The sequence below is a fragment of the Myxocyprinus asiaticus genome, chromosome 43 (assembly GCF_019703515.2).
Source record: "Myxocyprinus asiaticus isolate MX2 ecotype Aquarium Trade chromosome 43, UBuf_Myxa_2, whole genome shotgun sequence".
NCBI classification, from domain to species: Eukaryota; Metazoa; Chordata; class Actinopteri; order Cypriniformes; family Catostomidae; genus Myxocyprinus; species Myxocyprinus asiaticus.
The window spans coordinates 37,982,692-38,006,691 of record NC_059386.1 but is presented as its reverse complement, the minus strand read 5'-3'; the positions used below and the strand labels follow the sequence as shown (position 1 = coordinate 38,006,691).

At 41.9% G+C, this 24,000-nt stretch overlaps 1 protein-coding gene across 1 annotated transcript in view; it reads right to left on the bottom strand.

Moving 5' to 3' along the window:
- Positions 1–24,000, bottom strand: part of LOC127433595 (uncharacterized) — a 37,140-nt gene that overhangs the window by 3,867 nt on the left and 9,273 nt on the right. Inside the window, exons 6-21 of the mRNA XM_051685625.1 lie at positions 11,943–14,673; positions 11,788–11,832; positions 11,364–11,482; positions 8,161–8,332; positions 7,786–7,922; positions 4,020–4,146; positions 3,813–3,848; positions 3,606–3,727; positions 2,264–2,384; positions 1,567–1,697; positions 1,338–1,464; positions 1,048–1,080; positions 856–965; positions 657–783; positions 433–560; positions 231–354 (exon numbers count right to left, since the gene is read on the bottom strand). Coding sequence (XP_051541585.1) covers positions 231–354; positions 433–560; positions 657–783; positions 856–965; positions 1,048–1,080; positions 1,338–1,464; positions 1,567–1,697; positions 2,264–2,384; positions 3,606–3,727; positions 3,813–3,848; positions 4,020–4,146; positions 7,786–7,922; positions 8,161–8,332; positions 11,364–11,482; positions 11,788–11,832; positions 11,943–14,673 — 4,390 coding nt within the window. The remainder of the gene's footprint in view (positions 1–230; positions 355–432; positions 561–656; positions 784–855; positions 966–1,047; positions 1,081–1,337; positions 1,465–1,566; positions 1,698–2,263; positions 2,385–3,605; positions 3,728–3,812; positions 3,849–4,019; positions 4,147–7,785; positions 7,923–8,160; positions 8,333–11,363; positions 11,483–11,787; positions 11,833–11,942; positions 14,674–24,000) is intronic.

Here is a 24,000-nt window from a genome sequence, read left to right as displayed (position 1 = left end):
TGCAATTTTAACTTTTTATTTTTTATTTTTATAAAACTGCTTTTGTTAATGTTTTTTTCCGATTATGTTGGAGTGAGCGTGCAAAAGTTGTTCTAGTTTCAAAGGAGGTGTGAGCAAAAAAAACAAAACAGATTTATCGGCATTTATCAAACTTGATTTGTAGAATGTATTTAATTCAATAATTATGATCAAGAAGTGTTTGAACATTAATTGTCATTCTCTGCACTGACCTGTTTGAGGGGCCTCAATGATCCGATTGTTTCCCAGCCGCTGTGACCCCTCCAATCTGGATATTCTCTCGGTTGCAAGACCATCTGACGCCCCTGAAAATAAGTGTGTTCATACGCCACCCACCTGCAGGATGACAGCGACGCGCTCATGTACCTTTCAAGAATAATTTACAGTTAAATTGTGTCATGTGAGACCTCTTACAGGCCGCTGTTGACTCTCACAGATTGGCTGAAGAAGTGTGAGATGTTCTCAACATCTGAATGTGACATTTCCTCGAGTCCTTCAAAACCGCTGAGAGAAAACAGACTGACGGACGGATCGGTGAAACTCTGAGCGAATCAGAAAATAAACATCAAACGTGAATGTCATGAGAACTTTGGTCACTTATCTGTAATTAAATACTGTCATTTCTCTCATGGACTTACGTATGGAATGGGCTTTACAGACTTGATGACCGCTGATGCACAGCAACAGGAAGTGAGGTCAGGGTAAAGCCCCTCCCCCAGGATGTACTGGTTACCAGAGTAACCCTCCTCATCAAAGAGCAGCCAACTACACGAGGAAGAGAGCGAGAGATGAAGGTGTCGTGAGTGTTACTGAATATGTGTGATGTCATCATCTCACCTCCCTCTGATGACCCGGAACGACTGGAGACTCAAACCACCGCAGTCTGGAGCTTCACTCACAAACTCTCGGCTCTCGCCGCTGTAATGCGTCTGACTGTAGATGCGCAGCTGCGGTCAGAGAGAAACGTGTTAGCGTCAGACACTGGAACTCCTCATGTTTACGTCAGTAGCACATGAGATGCAAACATACCAAAAACTTTGGCTCCATGATCGTGCAAACCTCCTGTGTTGAAAATGAGATGAATTAGTTTCAAGATCTTCAGTTGATGATCTGACCTGTTATACACATGTTATATATCCACTCGTACATACATGACTTGGATTTGGATGCATTTTTATTCATAATCTCTTATCAGAAAGAGAAGCTAATGTTAAATCATGTCGTGATTCAGCAAGTCAATCACAGTGCTCCAGTTGTTTAATGTCTCTTTGTGCTGCATAAACAGTTACTGACACGGTGTGTTTTGTGCGTGAACTCACCCTGTGAATAGGTCGCAGTGACCGTGGTGAGCTGCACCTGCCGCCCCATTCGAGAGTCCCTGAGTGTCGTCCTCTCTCTAGCACATACTGATCACCTGTGAAGCACCTGTCGCTGTACGCCACCCACCTAAAAAACACAAACACCAGAGGAAACGTCACAACTCAAATGATCTGTAGCAGCTCTTGTGATGGAGATCAAGGTGACATCAGAGCATCACATGATACTCACGCTCCACTCTTCACATAGATGCTGTTTGTTTCCTGAGTGACACCGTTACGCTGCAGGTCAGGAACTTCCTGGTCCACCACAGTGATTTCCTCATCGGAGCCCTTCAGACAGATTGACGCTTCCATGAAGTCCTGAAGGTGACGTCCATAACAACCAAAGAATGTGACACATATTACACTGCAATTGGCAAATCCGCTCTTAAGAAGAGATTTTAGCAGTCCCTAACTCCCATCTTAAATGTTCAGTTTCAACACATCTTTCCACTCAAAACATTGTCTGCAGTTTTTTTGTATTTTAATTATGCTATACAATGTTTTATTTCTTTTCTTGTTCTCATTTTCTAGAATATCATTCAGTAGATTTTAATCCAAAAATAATTAAACTGAAAGCCGATCCTGCAGCTGTATATTAATACTGACAAGACAAATGGAAACAACACTGATCCTCATCAGTATTTTCACCTAGTAAAAGTGAGTGAAGTGTTGTTTACATAAGACCAAAACAGATGGTTTAAAGAGAGAGACAGACAGAGGCCTCCAACCTCCTGAACAATTAGTTCATAAAACACATGCTCTTTAACTCTTTATAGTCCCTCACTCTTGTCATCCTCGTCTCTTTCTTGTCGTATTCATTTCTCAGTTTATACACTGACATTCGAAAAAAGAAAGACAGACAGACAGAGAGGTTGAGGACTCACGGTGTGAATGTAACGTAGTGATTTGATGGAGCTGTTGAAGAGTCTTGAGCAGTTGCTGTATCCACCCTCCTCCAGCACACACTGATGACCTCTGAACCCCTCACTGGAGAACCCCACCCATCTAACACACACACAATGTCTATAAATATCCCTCTAAAAGATTACTTAAACCTCTTCATGCACCAATCACAAACACACACAGCACACACACACACACTGCACACACACATTTAGACACACCACACACACACTGCACACACACACACACACACACACACACCACACACACACTGCACACGTGCTGCAAACACACACACTGCACACACACACCGCACACACACACACCGCACACACACTTACACACACTGTCCACACACATTTAGACACACCACACACACACTGCACACACACACACACACACCACACACACACTGCACACGTGCTGCACACACACGCACTGCACACGCGCTGCGCACACACACACCGCACACACACACACCGCACACACACTTACACACACTGTCCACACACACTGCACACACTCACACACACACACACTGCACACACACACACACACACGCACACTTAGACACACCACACACACACTGCACACACACTTACACACGCACTGCACACGCGCTGCGCACACACACACTGCACACACACACCTGTCCACACACACTTAGACACACCACACACACACACAACACACCACACACACACACACAACACACCACACACGCACTTAGACACACCACACACACTGCACACACACACTGCACACTCACTCACACACTGCACACACTTACACACACACACACACACACACTTATACATACTAAACACACACTGCGCACACACACACACACACACACACACACACACACACACTGCACACTGCACTCACATACACACACACATACACACGCTGCACACACACATACACACACTGCACACACTAATACACACACACGCTGCACACACACTGCACACACATACACACACACATACAGTACACAGCTGTTTTCATCCAGATGGTTCTTGCAGCAGTGTTCAAATGTGATTGAGATGGAAACACAGATTTCTCCCTCAGAGAACAGAAATGATCACGTCTGTACATGTATCATTCCTCACACACACACATGCTGCATTTCCTGTCAGTCATCACTTGACTTTATCAGTGCTTTATCAATCACTTGTTTAATTTCAGTATGATAACCCTAATAATTTCTCATAATCACTAACATAATGCACAGTAAAAACAATAATGAAAAGCTGTGTGTGTGTGTGTGTGTGTGTGTGTGTGTGTGTGTGTGTGTGTGTGTGTGTGTGTGTGACTCACATTCCACCTGTGACCCATAGAGAAGAAACTCCTGTCGACCCCTCTGTGTCCTTCAGACTGTCTGTGTGATTCAGCAGTTCTCTACATTCACCCTGAAACTGCGTTTTTTCATACAACATCACCTACACAAGAAACACAACACAAATCACCTCCACTGATCTGAGCACAGCTCTGAATATCAGTGTGCTGACTGTGTGTCTGTCTCACCTTTGGGTCAAGAGGTCTCGCCACCTTCAGCCCGCCCTGTGTCAGAGAAAAACACACACGACAGTTTAAAAATTTTGACCAACATTGCTGTTCTCATGTGTAACACCTGTATCAGTGATGTCAGATGTTATGTGTGTCAGTGAGGTGTGATGCAAGGGTCAGAGGAGTGTGTGAGGTCAGGGGTCAGAGTTGAGTTTGCATATGTACCATTTTTAATGGCCGGAGACTCTTCACACATGACACAAGGATACTGTGGAGAACAGGTGTCACCCTCCCGTCTGTTTCCAGAACAGCAGAATTACCACTGAATCCAGACTCGTCGTAGACCAACCAGCTATACACACACACACACACACACACACACACACATTTTATCAGGAATATGAACAAAACACATCTACACCATTAGCAGCTTTTAAGCCTCTTGTTGAAGAGATTAATGTCGAAATCAAGGAGACACGACCTGTAGATTTGTGGATCCTTTGTTATTAAATAAGGGCTAATTTCATATGCTACAGAATTGGCTCCACTTTTGTTAGAAGTTTATACTGAATCATTAAAGAATGGAAAGCTTCCACCAACCATGACACAAGCCCGGATCAGTCTGATTCTTAAAAAGGACAAAGATCCAAGTGAGTGTAAAAGTTACCATCCAATCTCCCTGATCCAGCTAGACATAAAAATATTGTACAAATATTGGCTAACCGATTAAGTAAAGTTATGACATCTCTTATACATATAGATCAGGTGGGGTGTATTCGGGGCCGCAGCTCTTCTGATAACATCAAGCGTCTCATCAATATCATGTGGTCAGTAGCGAATGATCAGACTCCGGTCGCTGCCATCTCACTTGATGCCAAAAAGGTGCTTGATATGGTAGAATAGGATTATCTTTTTAAGATTTTGGAAATGTATGGGTTCGGGAGTACATTTATTGGATGGATTAAGTTACTTTATAGACACAATTTCAGATTATTTTACTCTGGATAGGGGCACTCAGCAGGGTTGCCCTCTTCCCCCATTATTGTTCTGTCTTGCCCTGGAACCATTAGCAGCCGCGATAAGAAAGGAGGATGATTTTCCAGGGGTGGTGTCGGGAGGTGTGGCGCATAAGCTTTTACTTTACACAGATGATATTTTATTATTTATCTCTGACCCCACTTGATCTATGCCTTGCCTCCATAGAATTATTAATTCCTTTTCTAAATTCTCAGGATACAAAGTCAATTGGTCTAAATCCGAAGCTTTGGCTCTGACAGCGTACGGTCCAGTAACGGCCTTCCAGCCGGGCGCCTTCCAGTGGCCCAAACAGGGCATTAAGTATTTGGGTATTTTATTCCCAGCAAATTTGTCTGATTTAGTCAGAGTTAATTTTGATCCCTTAATTAAAAGGTTTTCGAATGATGTGGACAGGTGGGCTTCATTACATTTATCTATGATTGGGAAGGTTAATGTAATTAAAATGAATTGCATTCCAAAATTTAACTACCTGCTACAATCTCTCCCCATTGAAGTTCCCCTCTTTTATTTTAAACAATTTGATAGTATTGCTAAATTCTTTATCTGGAATGGTAAACGGCCTTGGATGCATTTTAACAAGTTACACAGGCCAGTTGGCAAAGGTGGGCTAGGTTATGTGGGTTATTATATTTTAGAATGGATTGGGAGGGGTGTTGCTACGCTGGGTGACCTATATGGAAATGGAGCGTTGAGATCCTTTGAAAATATTATACAGCGGTTTGGGATTCCCAGATCTCAATTCTTCAGGTATTTACAGCTGCGCCATCTACTTTGTACCACCTTTGGGTGTAGTACACAGCCCCCTATAGCAGCAGACACTCTTGAGATGGTGCTTGCTGCTTTTAGAAAAGGTCATGAAGCTTCAGCGTACTATTCCTGGCTAATTCAGTGTCTAGGGGACGGGGTTTTGACATCTCTTAAGAAGTTATGGGAGAAAGACTTGCATTTAGTACTAGAAGATGGAGAATGGGGTAGGATTTTTAAAAATGTCAAGTCTATGTCTAGGAATGCAAGGGTGCGCCTTTTTTATTGGACTCCCTCTAGACTGTATAGGCTTGATTTAAAGACACACCTACATGCTGGCAATGCCAGTTGGAGGATGGGGACACAACCTGTGTTTTTAGTCCTGTACTAAGACTCAAGAGTTTTGGTCAGGGGTTCAGAGTTTTGTCTGTGAGGTCTTGGGCACTCAGATTTTATTCTGCCCCAGACTTTGTATTTTGGGTGATGGGGCGGGTATTAATATAATAAATAAACATATAAAAAACTGGGTCCTTACCTGCGTGATGATTGGCAGGCAGGTTATTCTTAGGGGATGGAAGTCGCCGGGTGCACCCTCATTTTATGAGTGGTGCACCGAGTTGGGCAGAGTGGCAGCTTTTGAGGAGTTGTCACATGAGCAGTTTGGGTGATTATGGGAGGAAGTGGGGTACTTATTTGGCCTTCCTGGAGGGTTGACGTGGAGGAGCAGTGGAGAGGGACAATTGGGCTGGAGTTTATGTAATTAATATGTGGAATCTTTTTTATTTTTTTGGTTAGCTAATTTCTTTGTCTTTTTATGTCATCGAGTATATTCTTTGAACTGCCTTTTAATATGCGTGTCTGTTGTTATTTAATGTCTGACCATTGGGATGTACGTTGGGTGACGGGAGGGAAGGGGGGGTCATATATTGATAAAAGTTGATTCTGTGTTTTCATGTGTTGTTTGTGTTAATTTTAATTTTGGAATCAATAAAAATTGTGGCTTGGCTCTGCTGACTTTTGCCCTGTTCTGAGGAAAGAAAGGTATTTGAGATGTTCATTAAAATCTTGGGACATTTAGTGCAGGGTTTTAAACTGGGGTTCAGGCACCTCCTGTGTGCCGCAAGGGTCTGCAGAAAATTTCAGTAAAAAAGAAATAAAAAAAAAATATAAAAAAAACACTGAATTTGTCATTACCAATCCATTCTTCTTTCTAAAGACTAAAAATTAATCACGATTATTTTGTTGACAGCAATGTTTTCTTCAGCTTCTATTCTCTGTAAAGCTGCTCTGGAAGCAATATACAAATACATTTAAACTGGATGTTTTTCTTCATATAAAAACAACATTTAAAAATGTATACACAGAATAAATATTTTTCATTTTTTTCTCATTTTCACTTTTGGCTTCAGTACAATGACAATATGAAAAAAAAGTTAGATTATTTTTCTAACCCTATTTTTCCTCACACAGTGTAAATCAGTCTTTATACATGAAAATATATAGCTGCCTTTATATTTTAGGAAGGGTCTCTGGTAAGCCTCAGGATCATCATATTTGAGAGTCCTTGGTATCATTACAGTTTTAAACACTGACTTACTGTCAATTTATATTGGAAATTAAATCACTTAATCTATTCATTTAACTTCTATTACAAATACTATGTAGTTAAATAATATTGGCATATGTACATTTATCATAAAGCCAGAGGATGCTGTACTTCGAGGTTTTTCTTTTTTCCTCTTAAGGAGTTTTTCCGTGTCACAGTCGCCTTTGTTTTGCTCACTGAGGGCTTAAGGACATTAAGACATTATTTTCTGTCCAGCTGCTTTGAAACGCTAAACAAACAGAAATTACTTTATATCAAAAAGTTTGAAACCCCTGTGATAGAGAATGATCTGTCACTTTCATGTGGCTTTATTTCCATTCTAAAATGAACACACAAGACAGAAGAAAACTGAATTAAACAAATCAGCATGTTTGAATGTAACTGAAGACAGATCAGATGTTAGTGGTGTAAAGCAGTTTTTGTGTGTGAGTGAGAGTGCAGAGGAATTGTGGGAAATAAAAGATTCATTAGACGAGTGTTCTAGGACTGCTTTAGTCTTTCCTGTACAGCTGCAGGTCTCAATGAAGGGTACTAATAAGTCAGCATTCAACAATCTCACACCTATTAAAGCTGGAAATGGTTTGTTTCTTTAAAACATCCTACCATCCAGTCTTGACAAAGAGGTCAGAGAGGGTCACGGGGTCGTGCTGCTCCGTCAGGTCTGTAGCTGAGAAGAGACGAATCGTTTGTCCTGTCCGACACATGCTGGAATGGATATGGATCTCTGGAACGCCATTGTCCTAAATGCAGGAATATGAATGTATTTAGACATGAGCAAAGAAAACAAGTAGGAACTCCATCAGAGCTCATGAACAAACACACACACACACACACACACACACACAGACCAACAACTGATAAACACGTTAGTGTGTCTGACTTAAAATCAACAGCAGGAATTTAGAAAAAGAAGAAAACAAGAAATGGAAGGATCTTTTTACACTGTCATTTTAAAGAGCGACAGACAGCTGCCGATACCTTAAGCAGTGTCCTGATGGAGCGCACAGATTGCACATCACTGATGTCGGTTCTTGTGGGATCTCTGTGCTGTTGCAGGTTCTGTTGAGGATGTCTGCTGGTTCTCATGGTCTGACCCTCCTCCAGCAGAACACAAGACCCGTGGAAACACAAATCCACATACAGCAGCCAACTGGACACACACACACACAGTCTGAATGTCAATCATTACCTTAACATCACACACAAACACACACAAACACGCACACACACAACTGCAAGGATGGTGCTACAAAGAAAAACTAAAAGTGCATGTGTGTCTCACTCTCTATACAAATGCTCACACTGTAAACTGATTGAACAGAGGAACTAATCAGGAAGTGATTGAACAGGAAGGGTGAAGATCTCAGAAACTAAACAGCTCCAAACACACACACAGAGAGAGCAAGTGGAAGACCCTAGAACATGAACGCACAGCTAAAGAAAACTTTCATATAAAACTGTTTGCAATACAGTTTGTAAAAGACATGTGAGACATGTTTTATTAATGAACTCTCTGGAATCTCTCTTTGTCTGGTGGACCATCAGGACTTCGCTACAAAACTCAAATACAAACACTGAATACTGTTCCGAGTGTGTTTGAGTGCTACTGAATAATTAATAATGCTCGTCACGAGGTGTATCAGTAAGCGTCCATTAACAATATGACATTACATAATCTCTAAATGCATTCATGAACAACAAGCCTGAAAAATGGATGTACAATTACTTCATCTATTATACATGAGCTGCAGCACTCTTACACACACTGTCTCTGTCTGTCTGTCTGAGAGCCAATGAAATCACCACATGAGCTCATTTCTTACACAACAGCACAACTGGACTGTTCCATGAAGCCGTTTCATTGTCGAACCGTGTCACGCTCACCTGGTCTCCAATCAATCTCAAGTCAAAAACATTCAACTAATTGTGTGTTGTATGTGTGTGTAAGCATTGTAGTCAGGTGTAATAGCAGATTAAAGTACCTCACCAAAATTGACCTGCAGCTTGAACTGTAATACACCTCTTTGATCTCTGCCTGCAGTAACTTTGTCTATTGATGGACTACGTTCTTGAAATGGAATACATAGACATATATATATATATATATACAGTTGTGCGCAAAAGTTTGCATACCCTTGGAGAATTAGTAATATATGTACCATTTTTAAAGAAAACATGAGTGAGCAGGCAAAACACATTTCTTTAATTTCTTATGGGATTCATATTCAACTGTATGTTATAACAGAATGGCACAATCATAAAACAAAACATGGCAACAAAGAAAAAAATGAAATGACCCCTGTTCAAAAGTCTGCATACCCTTAGTTCTTAATACTGTGTATTGCCCCCTTTAGCATCAATGACAGCGTGCAGTCTTTTGTAATAGTTGTCTATGAGGCCCCAAATTCTTGCAGGTGGTATAGCTGCCCATTCGTCTTGGCAAAATGCCTCCAGGTCATGCAAAGTCTTTGGTCGTCTTGCATGAACTGCACGTTTGAGATCTCCCCAGAGTGGCTCGATGATATTAAGGTCAGGAGACTGTGATGGCCACTCCAGAACCTTCACCTTTTTCTGCTGTAACCACTGGAGGGTCAACTTGACCGTGTGCTTAGGGTCATTGTCGTGCTGGAAAGTCCAAGAGCGTCCCATGCGCAGCTTTCATGCAGAAGAATGCAAATTGTCTGCCAGTATTTTCTGATAACATGCTGCAGTCATCTTGCCATCAATTTTCACAAGATTCCCCGTGTCTTTAGAGCTCACACCCCCCAAAACATCAGTGAGCCACCACCATGCTTCACAGTGGGGATGGTATTCTTTTCACTATAGGCCTTGTTGACCCCTCTCCAAACATAGCACTTATGGTTGTGACCATAAAGCTCTATTTTGGTCTCGTCACTCCAAATTACAGTGTGCCAGAAACTGTGAGGGGTGTCATGGTGTTGTCGGGCATATTGTAACCGGGCTTTTTTGTGGCACTGGTACAGTAAAGGCTTCTTTCTGGCAACTCGACCATGCAGCTCATTTTTTTCCAAGTATTGTCATATTGTGCTCCTTGAAACAACCACACCGTCTTTTTCCAGAGCAGCCTGTATTTCTCCTGAGGTTACCTGTGGGTTTTTCTTTGTATCCCGAACAATTCTTCTGGCAGTTGTGGCTGAAATCTTTCTTGGTCTACCTGACCTTGGCTTGGTATCAAGAGATCCCTGAATTTTCCACTTCTTAATAAGTGATTGAACAGTACTGACTGGCATTTTCAAGGCTTTGGATATCTTTTTATATCCTTTTCCATCTTTATAAAGTTCCATTACCTTGTTACACAGGTCTTTTGACAGTTCTTTTCTGCTCCCCATGGTTCAGTATCTAGCCTGCTCAGTGCATCCATGTGAGAGCTAACAAACTCATTGACTATTTATACACAGACACTAATTGCAATTTAAAAAGCCACAGGTGTGGGAAATTAACCTTTAATTGCCATTTAAACCTGTGTGTGTCACCTTGTGTGTCTGTAACAAGGCCAAACATTCAAGGGTATGTAAACTTTTGATCAGGGCAATTTGGGTGATTTCTGTTATCATTATGATTTAAAAAGGAGCCAAACAACTATGTGATAATAAATGGCTTCATGTGAACACTATCCTTAAATAAATGATCAGTCATATTTTCAAAATCAATGCCAAAATTTCACAATTTCTGCCAGTGTATGCATACTTTTGAGCACAACTGTATATATATAATTGTTTTAAACAATGGACTTTAACGCTTACTTAATTGACAAATTTTAAACCATGACTTGCACTGGACATAATTAAGTAATATTGTCATTATATTCATGTTGTTAGTCAGAGGGGAACTGGCCCCCACAGTGAGTCTGGTTTCTCTCAAGGTTATTTTTCTCCATTAATCAACATCTTATGGAGTTTTGTGTTCCTTAACACAGTCGCCTTCAGCTTGCTCACTGGGGTTCTAAATACAATTATTATTTAACTATTTAATTTCTATACACAATTTACAATCATATTTAATCAAACTACACAATGATCACTCTAAGACTTTATAGATGTTACGGTTTCATTTTCTGTTAATGAATGATTTTCTGTAAAGCCGGTTTTAAACGATGTGTGTTGTGAAAAGCACTATACAAATGAAAATGACTTGATTTGACTTAAAGTAAACGTGTTTACCATCCTCTGAGCACATGTATCGTCGCTCCACAAGGGAACAGAACTCTGTCGGTATCCTCCACGTCATCACATATTTCTCTTCTGTCACCACTGATTGACTGACCCTCATAGATGAGCATCTGTGTTAGCAAAGACACGTCAGCTACAGCGAACAAACCACTCTTGTGCTGGACACATGCTGTACAGAGTGTCTGTTAGTACAATGCAGAGACATCACAGCAATTAATAACCACTTACATCACAGAGATGATTTAAATCTATAGAGATTAAACTCTCAGAGCAACAGAGGATTTAGTGTCCTCCTTTTACTGACCTGAAGCCCCACGTAAGGAAATGCAAAGAGCTGTTTCAATCATTCAGATCAAACACAGCAAACAATTAGAACAGCAGGAGGCCTAATGAACGACAACGGAGATGAACTTACTATAGAAGGTCTCGGGTTGACCTGCCCAAAGCCTCCAATCTCTCCCTGTGAGGACATAAATAGGCCAAAGCTAAGCTAGCCAACATAACTGCTGAACTAGTTAACATAATTGGAAACATAACCCATTGAGTAATGCATCTGACTGCTGTGCTTACCATGACTGTTGTGTTGGTTTTATTACAGCACACAAAGTGTTTAGTGTCTTTGGGTTCTATATCAGCAGATGCCGTCACTCTGGATTTCAAATACTGATAGAAAGGTGTATTGACATTCTTTCCAACGTTCACCTGCATGCTATTACAGTCCAGCTCCTCCTGGATTCTTTCATGAGCTTCTTTAGCAGTCTGATCAATATTTGAGCTGAGCTCATCCTCTGTATTTGGCTCCTGGTCAGGTTTGGCCTCAGTGAGTTGTTGGTGCACTAAAACACTGAAGTTATTATCATCACCATCATTTTCTTCCTCACTGCCGTCTCTGTAGCAGTGCCACAGCGGTATTGTGGTGGCTCTCAAAGACTCGGCCTGGTCCTCATCTGAACCGTAGATCACACTGGACTGAAGCTTCTCACTGACTGACTGCAGGAGGGAGAGGATGGATGAGGCCGGCTGCTCCACGCTCCTTTGCTCCTCTTCTGTCAACGGCAGAACCTGCAGCATCTTTGAGACCTCCTCGTGCCCCGACTCCTCCTCGTAGATGGGTGAGAGGGAGAAGGGGTATGCTTTGGCTCTGCGTGTGCCAGGACTGTGCACAGGCCCCGTGTCGTTCACGAACACAGCATCCATCTCCTCCTCCTCACTGATGATGGCAAAGCCTCCGTCAACCTGGTGGATATCAAGCTCATGAAGTTGTGGATGTTGGGGAACGAAAGCCGTGCTTCTGCTGCAACTGTCCAGGAGGTCGCGGTGAAGTGTCCTCCCTGAAGGAGATACGGCTGATATTCTACCATCTGCTCGATCCAAGATGAGCGTCGCAAGACTCTGGCTTTGGTCATCTGTTACCTCACAGCAGATCGCTTTGACTGACATCCGCTGAGATGGATCAAGCCCTCCTGAGTGTGTCTGGACTTCAGTCACACATGCTGGGAAACTCTCCACCAGGAGGAAACTCTGATCTTCTCCAGTCACAGAGTCACAGCAGACCTGTTCCTGACTGGCACCACCTGAATAAAGTGTTTCAGTCTGCTCAGATTTAAGGCTTTGTGTAGCTGCCAGCTGCTGTGCAAATTCTGATGTCTTTGGTGTCTCTCTAATTGCAGGATCTTTTGTGTCAGATTCAGGACTTGGAATAAAAGGATCACACTTTCCCAATACACTGAGAGATTGAGTTTGACTCTCCTGATTTACAAGTGAATCAATGTCAGGAGTGATTGAAGAAGCATCACAGGAATCAGTGTCCAGTTTGTGTCTACAGTTATTGCTCTTTGTATCGTCTTTGGCTGAATCCTGACATCTGTTTTCCACTCTGTATTGCTCTGTTTCATATTCAGAGATATTTATTGCGTGTTGCTCTTTCTCTTTACCAATGAGAGACTCGCAAACAGCAGGCAGCACAACACAGTTGTCTTTTTTATGAAAAATGTCCCTATTACTGTGAACATTCAGTGATAATGGCTCATCATCAGCATTTCTTTCACTGCTCTTACAGGACACAGTTGCATCCACTTCCTTTTCCTCAGCAGAATATTCAGGAACTGCTTGATTCCCATCATGCTCTTTGAGCTGACAGCTAATTGAAGCACTTGTAAGTGTGATGTCGTAAGTCGCACTCACCCAGCATCTGATGTCAGAGTCAGATCCTGCGATGGACTCGTACCCTGAAGAGGGCGTCAACCTGTTGCGGCTCCCCGTCAGCACTTCCTCAAGAAATACAGATGGTGTCTGATCAGACATAATCACATGAAACTGCTGTTCTGATTTATCAGCTCCATCTCTGCGACCATCTGTCCCTTCAAACATAACGGACTCTGAACCTTTGTGAAGTTCACAGGTCGACAGTGCACCACGCTCCGCCTCAGAAACTTCCTTTATTTGAAAGGCATCAAGAGCATTTTTCAAAATGCCATCAACCATCTTTTTAGACTCCAGTCGCAGAACCTCCTCATCCAACCCAGAATCCTCTTTAGTCACCCTCTCGTCTTGACTGCAGTTCGTCTGAGAATCATCAGGAGACAAACGCTCCTTTCTGTCTGTAAATACTGAGGGGGTTTTCTGCTTTAATCTCTGCTCTGGAGATGGATGCGGGCTGTGATGGTGCATCAGAGCATTGTTGCAGAATAAATGTGTCTCCTTTTGCATACTGTTCACTGATACCTTCTCTGGTGTCTCACTCTGTGCGAGCTCTTCCTGGCCACTGTTAGATGCTTCATTCGGTAGTCTCTGTTCTGCTTTAAGAACGGTGTGAACCGAGTCTCTTTCTATGCAAGTTATTAATCGATCAGAGCCTGTTTCAACAATATGAGTGAGTTTGCTGGCTGGAGTCGCTCCAGATTCTACAGTGGGACCTCTGTCTTTAGTCTCTGTGTCTGTCCACAGGGCACTCTGGATCAAATCGTTTTCTATTTGTTGTTTCCATGAAGGATTGTAAGATATTAGACTTACAGTAGTGGAGTTTAATTGGCTATCAGAACTCATGGTGTTTAATGCTGAGGAGATGTCAGTGTCATCATGGCTGTCTGGATGCGTCACCTCCTCTCCCTTTGATATGGGTGAATGAAGCTCCAAGTGATGCTTCTTCTTTCCTCTCTTGACCTCCGTCTGTCCACGGTATGTCCCAATGGTTACCACAGGTTGACAGGCTAGATCGTAACGTCTCTTGTCCTCCAAACACTCTGCCAAAGAATTGTTGTCTATTGCATACTCTCTGAGTTCCTCACTATGTTCTTCAGATCTGTGAAAAGAAAACAATTGAAAATATTAACTGAAGACTTTAGTGAAGCTACAAAACTCCACACCTAACACAACATTGAGATTTTGCAGAAAAATAACTCAGACAAGTACAAGCTTTTTGAGAGGATGAATATATGAAAACTTAAACAAAGCTGAAGTTGTGTAATGTAAACACTCAGTGTGTGTCACATGGCTGATGTGTAAAAGCAGTTTCAGAACATTTCCATTAAATATTCAGAAGCAGAAGCTACACAAAAGGTTTGCCTGCAGGCGCTGTACAGAAAGCCTGCCCCAGTCTCAGTATCCCCTCACATGATTCATTCTTACAAGTTAAAAAATCACAGTTGGAAAATGTGTCAAGCAAATATGTTAATATTGAATGTGTCATGCAGAGCATGGAAATATGTCATGTACTTGTAAATAACTGCTGATGTGCAGAGTCAGAAATACAACACAACAGACTGAAGACACAACACACTGCAGACCAGATAGTATACTTAGTAGTGTACTGTCAGACAAACTTAAACACCATTGATCTCACGTGACATTAGAATCATTGAGTTTTCATGAACGGACCATTCAAAAATAGATATCCTGAGTGGAATTGTCTGAAGAATGCTGAAAATATTGAACATTTCATGAGGATTCTACAGCTCATCGTGCATGTGTGTGCGTGAGTGTAGGCCTGTCACTCAGCATGTTATTTCCAGCATAACTTGCGGTCTCAGGAAGGAGTCTTGGATCATTTGGCTCAACTGTGATATAAATAACATTTAAAAATAAAGAATGTCAGCTGTAGTCAGTCAATTTTCTGACTATAAGAGTTTTTTTAGACAACTGAAGTGTTTCCATTAATAGACCTCAGATACCAGCATTCACAATAGTTTTATTTATTTCAATCAGAATGTTGTGCTGAACATGTTTGTACAATGTATCGTGCTCAAGATAAAGTGTGAAAATGCACTGTTTATGTACAGCAGCAAATGTCATTTCAACACAATAACACTGATACTGAGTCACAGCGGCAAAAGGCACCAATCACTGTTGCACTAAGAGAAACCATTAAACACTCTGTACACCAGCACACCATGAGTAAACAGTGACAATCTCTATCTGCATATCCAGTGAATGTGATGTCTTCAACCTATAATGTTCAGAGTCATGTGAGATGGAGGACGTTGAACATCTCAACATAATCTGTGCACATGATGAAAACACTTAAGGATAACATCATTCTGATTAAACACTGAAAAACACCATCACTTTCATTAAACACTGAAGCATCCCATCACTCCCACTAAACACTGAAGAATCCCATCTCTTCCATTAAACACTGAAGAATCACATCCCTCCCACTAAACACTGAAGAATCACATCCCTCCCACTAAACACTGAAGAATCACATCACTCTCACTAAACACTGAAGAATCCCATCCCTCTCACTAAACACTGAAGAATCACATCCCTCCCACTAAACACTGACGAATCCCATCTCTTCCATTAAACACTGAAGAATCACATCCCCCCCACTAAACACTGAAGAATCACATCACTCCCACTAAACACTGAAGAATCCCATCCCTCCCACTAAACACTGAAGAATCCCATCACTCCCACTAAACACTGAAGAATCACATCCCCCCCACTAAACACTGAAGAATCACATCCCCCCCACTAAACACTGAAGAATCACATCCCTCTCACTAAACACTGAAGAATCACATCCCTCCCACTAAACACTGAAGAATCACATCCCTCCCACTAAACACTGAAGAATCACATCCCTCCCACTAAACACTGAAGAATCACATCACTTTCACTAAACACTGAAGAATCCCATCCCTCCCACTAAACACTGAAGAATCACATCCCTCTCACTAAACACTGAAGAATCACATCCCTCTCACTAAACACTGAAGAATCCCATCACTCCCACTAAACACTGAAGAATCACATCCCCCCCACTAAACACTGAAGAATCACATCCCTCCCACTAAACACTGAAGAATCACATCCCTCTCACTAAACACTGAAGAATCACATCCCTCCCACTAAACACTGAAGAATCACATCCCTCCCACTAAACACTGAAGAATCACATCCCTCCCACTAAACACTGAAGAATCACATCACTTTCACTAAACACTGAAGAATCCCATCCCTCCCACTAAACACTGAAGAATCACATCCCTCTCACTAAACACTGAAGAATCCCATCCCTCTCACTAAACACTGAAGAATCCCATCCCTCCCACTAAACACTGAAGAATCCCATCCCTCCCACTAAACACTGAAGAATCCCATCCCTCCCACTAAACACTGAAGAATCCCATCACTCCCACTAAACACTGAAGAATCCCATCCCTCCCACTAAACACTGAAGAATCACATCACTCTCACTAAACACTGAAGAATCCCATCCCTCCCACTAAACACTGAAGAATCACATCACTCTCACTAAACACTGAAGAATCACATCCCTCCCACTAAACACATCCCTCCCACTAAACACTGAAGAATCCCATCCCTCCCACTAAACACTGAAGAATCCCATCTCTTCCATTAAACACTGAAGAATCACATCCCTCCCATTAAACACTGAAGAATCACATCCCTCCCATTAAACACTGAAGAATCACATCCCTCCCACTAAACACTGAAGAATCCCATAACTCTCATTAATCACTGAAGAATCACATCCCTCCCATTAAACACTGAAGAATCCCATCTCTTCCATTAAACACTGAAGAATCACATCCCTCCCACTAAACACTGAAGAATCCCATCCCTCCCATTAAACACTGAAGAATCCCATCACTACCACTAAACACTGAAGAATCACATCCCTCCCACTAAACACTGAAGAATCACATCCCTCCCACTAAACACTGAAGAATCACATCCCTCCCACTAAACACTGAAGAATCCCATCTCTTCCATTAAACACTGAAGAATCACATCCCTCCCATTAAACACTGAAGAATCCCATCACTACCACTAAACACTGAAGAATCACATCCCTCCCATTAAACACTGAAGAATCACATCCCTCCCATTAAACACTGAAGAATCCCATCACTACCACTAAACACTGAAGAATCACATCCCTCCCATTAAACACTGAAGAATCCCATCCCTCCCACTAAACACTGAAGAATCACATCCCTCCCATTAAACACGGAAGAATCCCATCACTACCACTAAACACTGAAGAATCACATCCCTCCCATTAAACACTGAAGAATCACATCACTCCCACTAAACACTGAAGAATCCCATAACTCTCATTAATCACTAAAGAATCCCATCACTCCCATTAAACACTGAAGAATCCCATCTCTTCCATTAAACACTGAAGAAACACATCACTCGCGTGAAACACTAAAGAATCACATCACTCTCACTAAACACTGAAGAATCACATCACTCCCATTAAACACTAAAGAATCACATTGTTATGTATTGGATCTTCTGTGTTGGTGCTTTATGTCCCTCGTGATGTTCCATTTTTGTTTTCTGTTCAGTGGTGCACATGTGCTACGAGTGTACTGTTCTGCCATATATGGACATCGTAGCATTGCATCAAGGGTAATGCTCCAAAACCACTCATTCTTGCTGAAAGATTTCGCTTTCATAAACACAATCAGATAGAGGGAGAATCGATTGCACAATTTGTTGCTGTACTGAAACAGCTGTCTGCACATTGCGAGTTTGGAACAACCCTGAATGACACTATAAGAGATAGACTTGTGTGTGGATTGCGCAGTGAGACCATTCAAAAGCGTCTTCTGTGTAAAAGTAACCTGACATTAGAGAGAGCAATCAAAATCAGTGTATCCATAGAAATGGCTGCAATAGAGGCACAAGAGTTACGCATGTCCAGTCAAGTTCACAAAATATACAGCGAAAAACATAAACATGAGTACAGGAAATCATGTTACCGCTGTGGGAAAAGTGGCCATCAGGCACAGGAATGCTGGTTTAAGGACATGGAGTGTAGAAGCTGTGGATAAAAAGGACATATTGAACGTGTATGTAGATGTAAAAAGCTGATGGTAAATGAGAAGGCACATGTAGCCAAACCTGCTGAACCAAAGGAAAGCCACTTCAGAAAACTGAAAAAGAAACATATAAATCAAGTGAAGTATCCCAAAGAACAAGGTGATGTATCTGATGAAAATGAATACTTACATGTGATGTCAGTGTCTGGTAGCTCTGATGGCTATTGGGTGACACTACTGTTGGAGGGAGAAGCCATTCCCATGCAAGTGGACACAGGTGCAGCTGTATCGCTAGTGGCAGAGGCGACTTGCAGAGAGAAGTTGCCACACCTCATTCCAAGCATTGCTAAGCTTACCTTAAAAATGTACACAGGTGAGGTTGTGCCTGTAAAAGGAGTTGTGGATTTTACAGTGGAGCTCAACAAACAGAAGGTAAAGTTACCCCTGTATATTGTGAATGATAGTCACCCCGCACTGCTGGGTCGATCATGGCTTGAAAAATTTAAGTTAAACTGGCAGGAAGTACGTCTGGTTGCAAAAGAGACAACCAGTCTTCCAAACATTCTAAAAAAGCATGCAGAGGTATTTGAGGAGAAACTTGGCAGCATGAAAGACATTACAGTGAAGCTCACCATTAAGCCAAACAGTAAACCAAAATGCCTAAAAGCTCACCCATTTCTATATGCTATTAAACCAAAAGTGGAAGCTGAACTTAACCATCTGGTAAACAAGTGAGTGTTAGCGAATTGGCCACACCAGTTTTTCCTGTAATAAAGAAAGATGGATGAATTAGAATCTGTGGCGATTTTAAGGTGACTGTCAACCAAGTTTTAACTGTGGAACAATATCCCCTGCTTTTAAAAGATGATCTGTTCACAGGATTAGCAGGCAGCCAAAACTTTAACAAAATAGACTTATGTCAGGCTTACTTGCAGATGCATGTCAACCCTGGATCACAAGAACTGTAAACCATTGTCACTAACAAGGGTCTTTACAGATATCAGAGGCTTCTGTTTGGCATAACTTTGGCCCCAGTCTTATCCCAACAAGCCATGGATCAGATTCTGAGTGGAATGAATGGAGTGGACTGAATGGAGTGTGGTGCTACCTCGATGATCTACTGATCACAGGAAAATATGATGGAGATCATCTCAGAAATCTGAATGCTACTCTTCAGAGACTAAAAGAATATGGCCTTCACATCAGGAAAGACAAATGTGAGTTCTTTTACCCTGCTGTTGAATACCTTTGATTGACAGTGCCGGTCTACACAAGGCACCATAAAAGGTCAAAGCTACCACAGATGTACCATCTCCAAAGAATGTGAGCCAACTGAGATCCTTCTTAGGGCTACTGACATACTACTCAAAGTTTATGCCTAACCTCGCTAGCAGACTACGACCTCTGCATTAACTTTTGAATAAAGGCAAACAGTGGAAATGGTCAGACAAATGTGAGAAAGCATTCAAGGATGTGATGATTGTATTAACACAATCAGAGGCCCTCACACATTTCAATCCATCGTTACTAATACAGTTGGCGTGTGATGCTTCGCCATACGGTATTAGTGCGGTATTGTCACGTCATGCCAACTGGTGAAGAGAGGTCGATTACTTTCACATCCAGGACCCTGAGAAAAGCTGAGAGCAATTATGCTCAAATCGAAAGGGAAGCTTTAGCAATTGTGTTTGGTGTTAAGAAATTCCACCAATATCTTTTTGGCTGTAGATTTACAATACTCACTGACCACAGACCACTCACTTCCATCTTTGGTCCCCAGGCAGGTATTTCCTCACTCGCAGCCAGCCGCATGCAGCATTGGGCCCTTCTATTGTCTGCTCATCACTACAACATAAAGTACAGAAGGTCTGAACAGCACTGTAATGCAGACAGACTTTCAAGACTGCCACTGCCTGGCACACACAAAGAATGCCCACAAGCGGAAAATGTTTATTTCAAAGAAGTGGGGAACATTCCCATGACTTTGTAAAAAAGTTCACAAGAGCCGATCCAGTCTTGTCCAAAGTGTTAGCTTGTGTCTCTATCGGAAAGGGAGAAGAAATTACAAAATAATTAAAGCCTTATCTGATACGAAGGAATGAGCTGACTGTTTAGTCGAGTTGCCTGCTGTGGGGCTATCACATCATAATACCCCCACCGCAGAGGAGCCTTTTGTTGAAAGAACTCCATTCGGGACACTGTGGAGTAGTGAGGATGAAGGAGAATGCGCTAAGCTATTTCTGGTAGCCTGGCTTAGATGCAGAAATTGAGGAGAAAGCCAAGGCTTTGCCTGATTGCCAGATCCAGAGGAACATGCCACAGTCAGCTCCCTTGCATCCATGGGATTTTCCAGAGAAGCCATGGCAGAGAATACCTATTGACTTTGCAGGTCCATTGGGGAATCACATGTTCCTAGTAATTGTTGATGCTCATAGCAAATGGCCTGAGGTTGCAGTCATGTGGTCAAGGTTCTGGTACCTTGACGAGGGTCGAGCTTTTGATGCACATGATCAATTAAGGTGAGTGCGATATTGGGTTACGTTTGAGAAAAATTTAGGTGCAGTTTAGACCGCCAGAGCTACGTAAAACCCCATGCTAGGCAGTAGAGCGATTAACACTGTTTGTTATTTTGGTTTTGTTATTTTAGTTTATTGTTTTTGGTGTGTTGGACATGGGTAGACTGATTAACAGTTGAGCTGCATGTGGGCGTACCGAAGACCAGGGTTAAGATTAGTTAATTGGTCTTAGTTTAGATACAGGGCAGCTCCTTTTACTTATGTTTTCTTCCGGCATCGTGGTGCTCTCTGCACTGCTCCATTTGTCGTGGGCAGTCAAAGAAATTTGGGTAAGTGGGGATAAGTCACTTGTTTGATTGGGCTTTTTTCAATTGATTCCAATTGGTAATACATTTGGCTCATTAGAAATTTGGAGGGGGGTGTGGTGGGGTTTTTTTAAATTTTTTTTTTTATTACAAATATTGGATAGGTTGGAATTTTGTTGCTCCTACTGATGAGAGACTTTATTGTCTCATAAAAGATCATCTGTGAAGAGTTATTGAACATGACTTCAAGGTGTCTTTAGCAACTCTGCAAGATGTGTTGGTTAAACTTGAGTCTCCCGTGAACCTGTTGGAGTATGTTAATGGGTTTCAACGCAAGTTACTTTTAGCAGGTAGGATGGCCAGTAAAAATTTGAGCAAGGCCCAATCAAAAATGAAAGCCTGGTTTGATTGTAGGGCTAAGTGCAGGGAATTTAGCCCTGGTGATCAAGTGCTTGCGTTGCTCCCTGTTACAGGTTTACCCTTTTTAGCAGTTCGCGGGTCCATAAAACACTGTTCGTCAGGTCTCTGAACAAGATTATGTAGTTTTGACCCCTGACCGTAAAAAGTCAACACATCTGTCCGTAAATCTGTTGAAACCTTATTACAGCTGGGTGCCCAGGTCGGAAGCCACTGTCCAGGGTGCTGAAGTGAAGTCCGTTGCGCTGGTCACAGGAAATGTATCTGCCTCTTCCTCTCATATGGTGGCAGCTTGCGCTGAGGAGGGGAATATTCCTAATGACTCTGTCCAGCCTCTGCTTCGTAATTCAGAAAAATTGGAAAATATGTTCGAGCATTTGTCGAAGGTAAACCATGTAGTGAATGTCTCAATGAAATTTATATGTACAATTGAATGATCAAAGCGTTGGCATTGATTTGGCATTTTAACATTTGCACTGTATGTGGGTGGAGGTTCAGTACCTGTGGTGGTGTTTTCTGACCACAATCCACTCACATTTTTACATTCTTTGCATAGCCCAACTCAGCGTCTTATTCACTGGGCTTCGTTTTTATGGCCGTTCAGTCTGGAGATCCATCATATTCCGGGGCAATATTATGGCCAATATGTTGTCCCATTCCCTGACTGAATGATGTTGCCAGTTTGTCTGTTCTCGCTCTCTCTCCCCTTTCCCATGTCCTACTTGTTCAGTGTTTTTCAGGGCGCCAGAAAATTGCTGGAGGATGGGGCTGTGGATTGGTGAGTGGTTGGAACAGACTGTGATGTCAGCTGGTTGAGTGTTCTGGCGACTGCCAAACATCTTCAAGTTTGACTCAATGAGTAGCCTTATTGAATAAAATTTAAATTAGTAAATTATGTTGTGGATTTAAGTATGGTTTTTGTTTGTTTCTTGGTAGGTATCCAAGGATCCAGGGTCCCTCTTTGAGGAGCCTCTGTTTTAAGGGGGGAGATGTTGCGGCCCTGGGTGTGGAAGCTATTTTTGTCCACCAGATGGCATTGTCTCTTTTCCAGGGTGGAGTCTAGGAACAGGTGCAATGAGTTACCTGATGAGTCCTGGATTTATAAGCAGGCTTATAAAAACGCCCTTCTCCACAAAGTTTTTGCCTCTCTTCACAAGCACCTTTTTTTTTTTCTTTCTGATTTATTCTTTTATTTCCTCTTCTTATTACATATTTTGATTTTGTTACTTTGACTTTAAAATAAATGTGTGTGTGTGGGGTTTTTTTTTTTTTCTTGAGCCGGGTGGTTTGAAGAAGAATCCCATCACTCCCAGTAAACACTGAAGAGTCCCATCACTCCCAGTAAACACTGAAGAATTCCATCACTCCCAGTAAACACTGAAGATTCCCATCACTCCCAGTAAACACTGAAGAATTCCATCACTCCCAGTAAACACTGAAGATTCCCATCACTCCCAGTAAACACTGAAGAATTCCATCACTCCCAGTAAACACTGAAGAATCAGCTGCAGAATTTACAGTGCAATAAACTGAGATATGATTAATAATGATCAGAGTTGTGATTGTTTATCTGTCACTTCAATATTTACTTTGTGACGTGTCTGATAACTGATAAAAACTCAATGGGTGTATGATTGCAGCTACATGAGACAAACTTCATCACTTTTCCTCTCTGCTCTTCCCCATCAGCACATCCTAATTTCGGTTTCTCTCTTTCTCTCTCTCAAGAAGCAGCACTGTGGATGTTCATTGCTGACATCATCAGCAGACGCCAGACCTTAAGGGATCGAAGTCACATGGAGTGCAGAATGAGAGAAACCAGTGATCTCATGATGCATTTACACACAACTGTTTTTCTATCATGGTGAGAACTTTCCATTGACTTCTATTGCTTTATACTGAGCTAATGATATTTTCTATCATCTAACCCTCACACAAACCTTTCAGCTTTAAAAATTTGAATTATATTACAAGACATGTTTTTATACTGAGTTAATTATATTTGCTCTTCACTAAAAAATGTGGACACACAATGTTCTTGTTTTTATAAAAAGCCAATTATAATTACTACAGACTCACCCTAACGCAC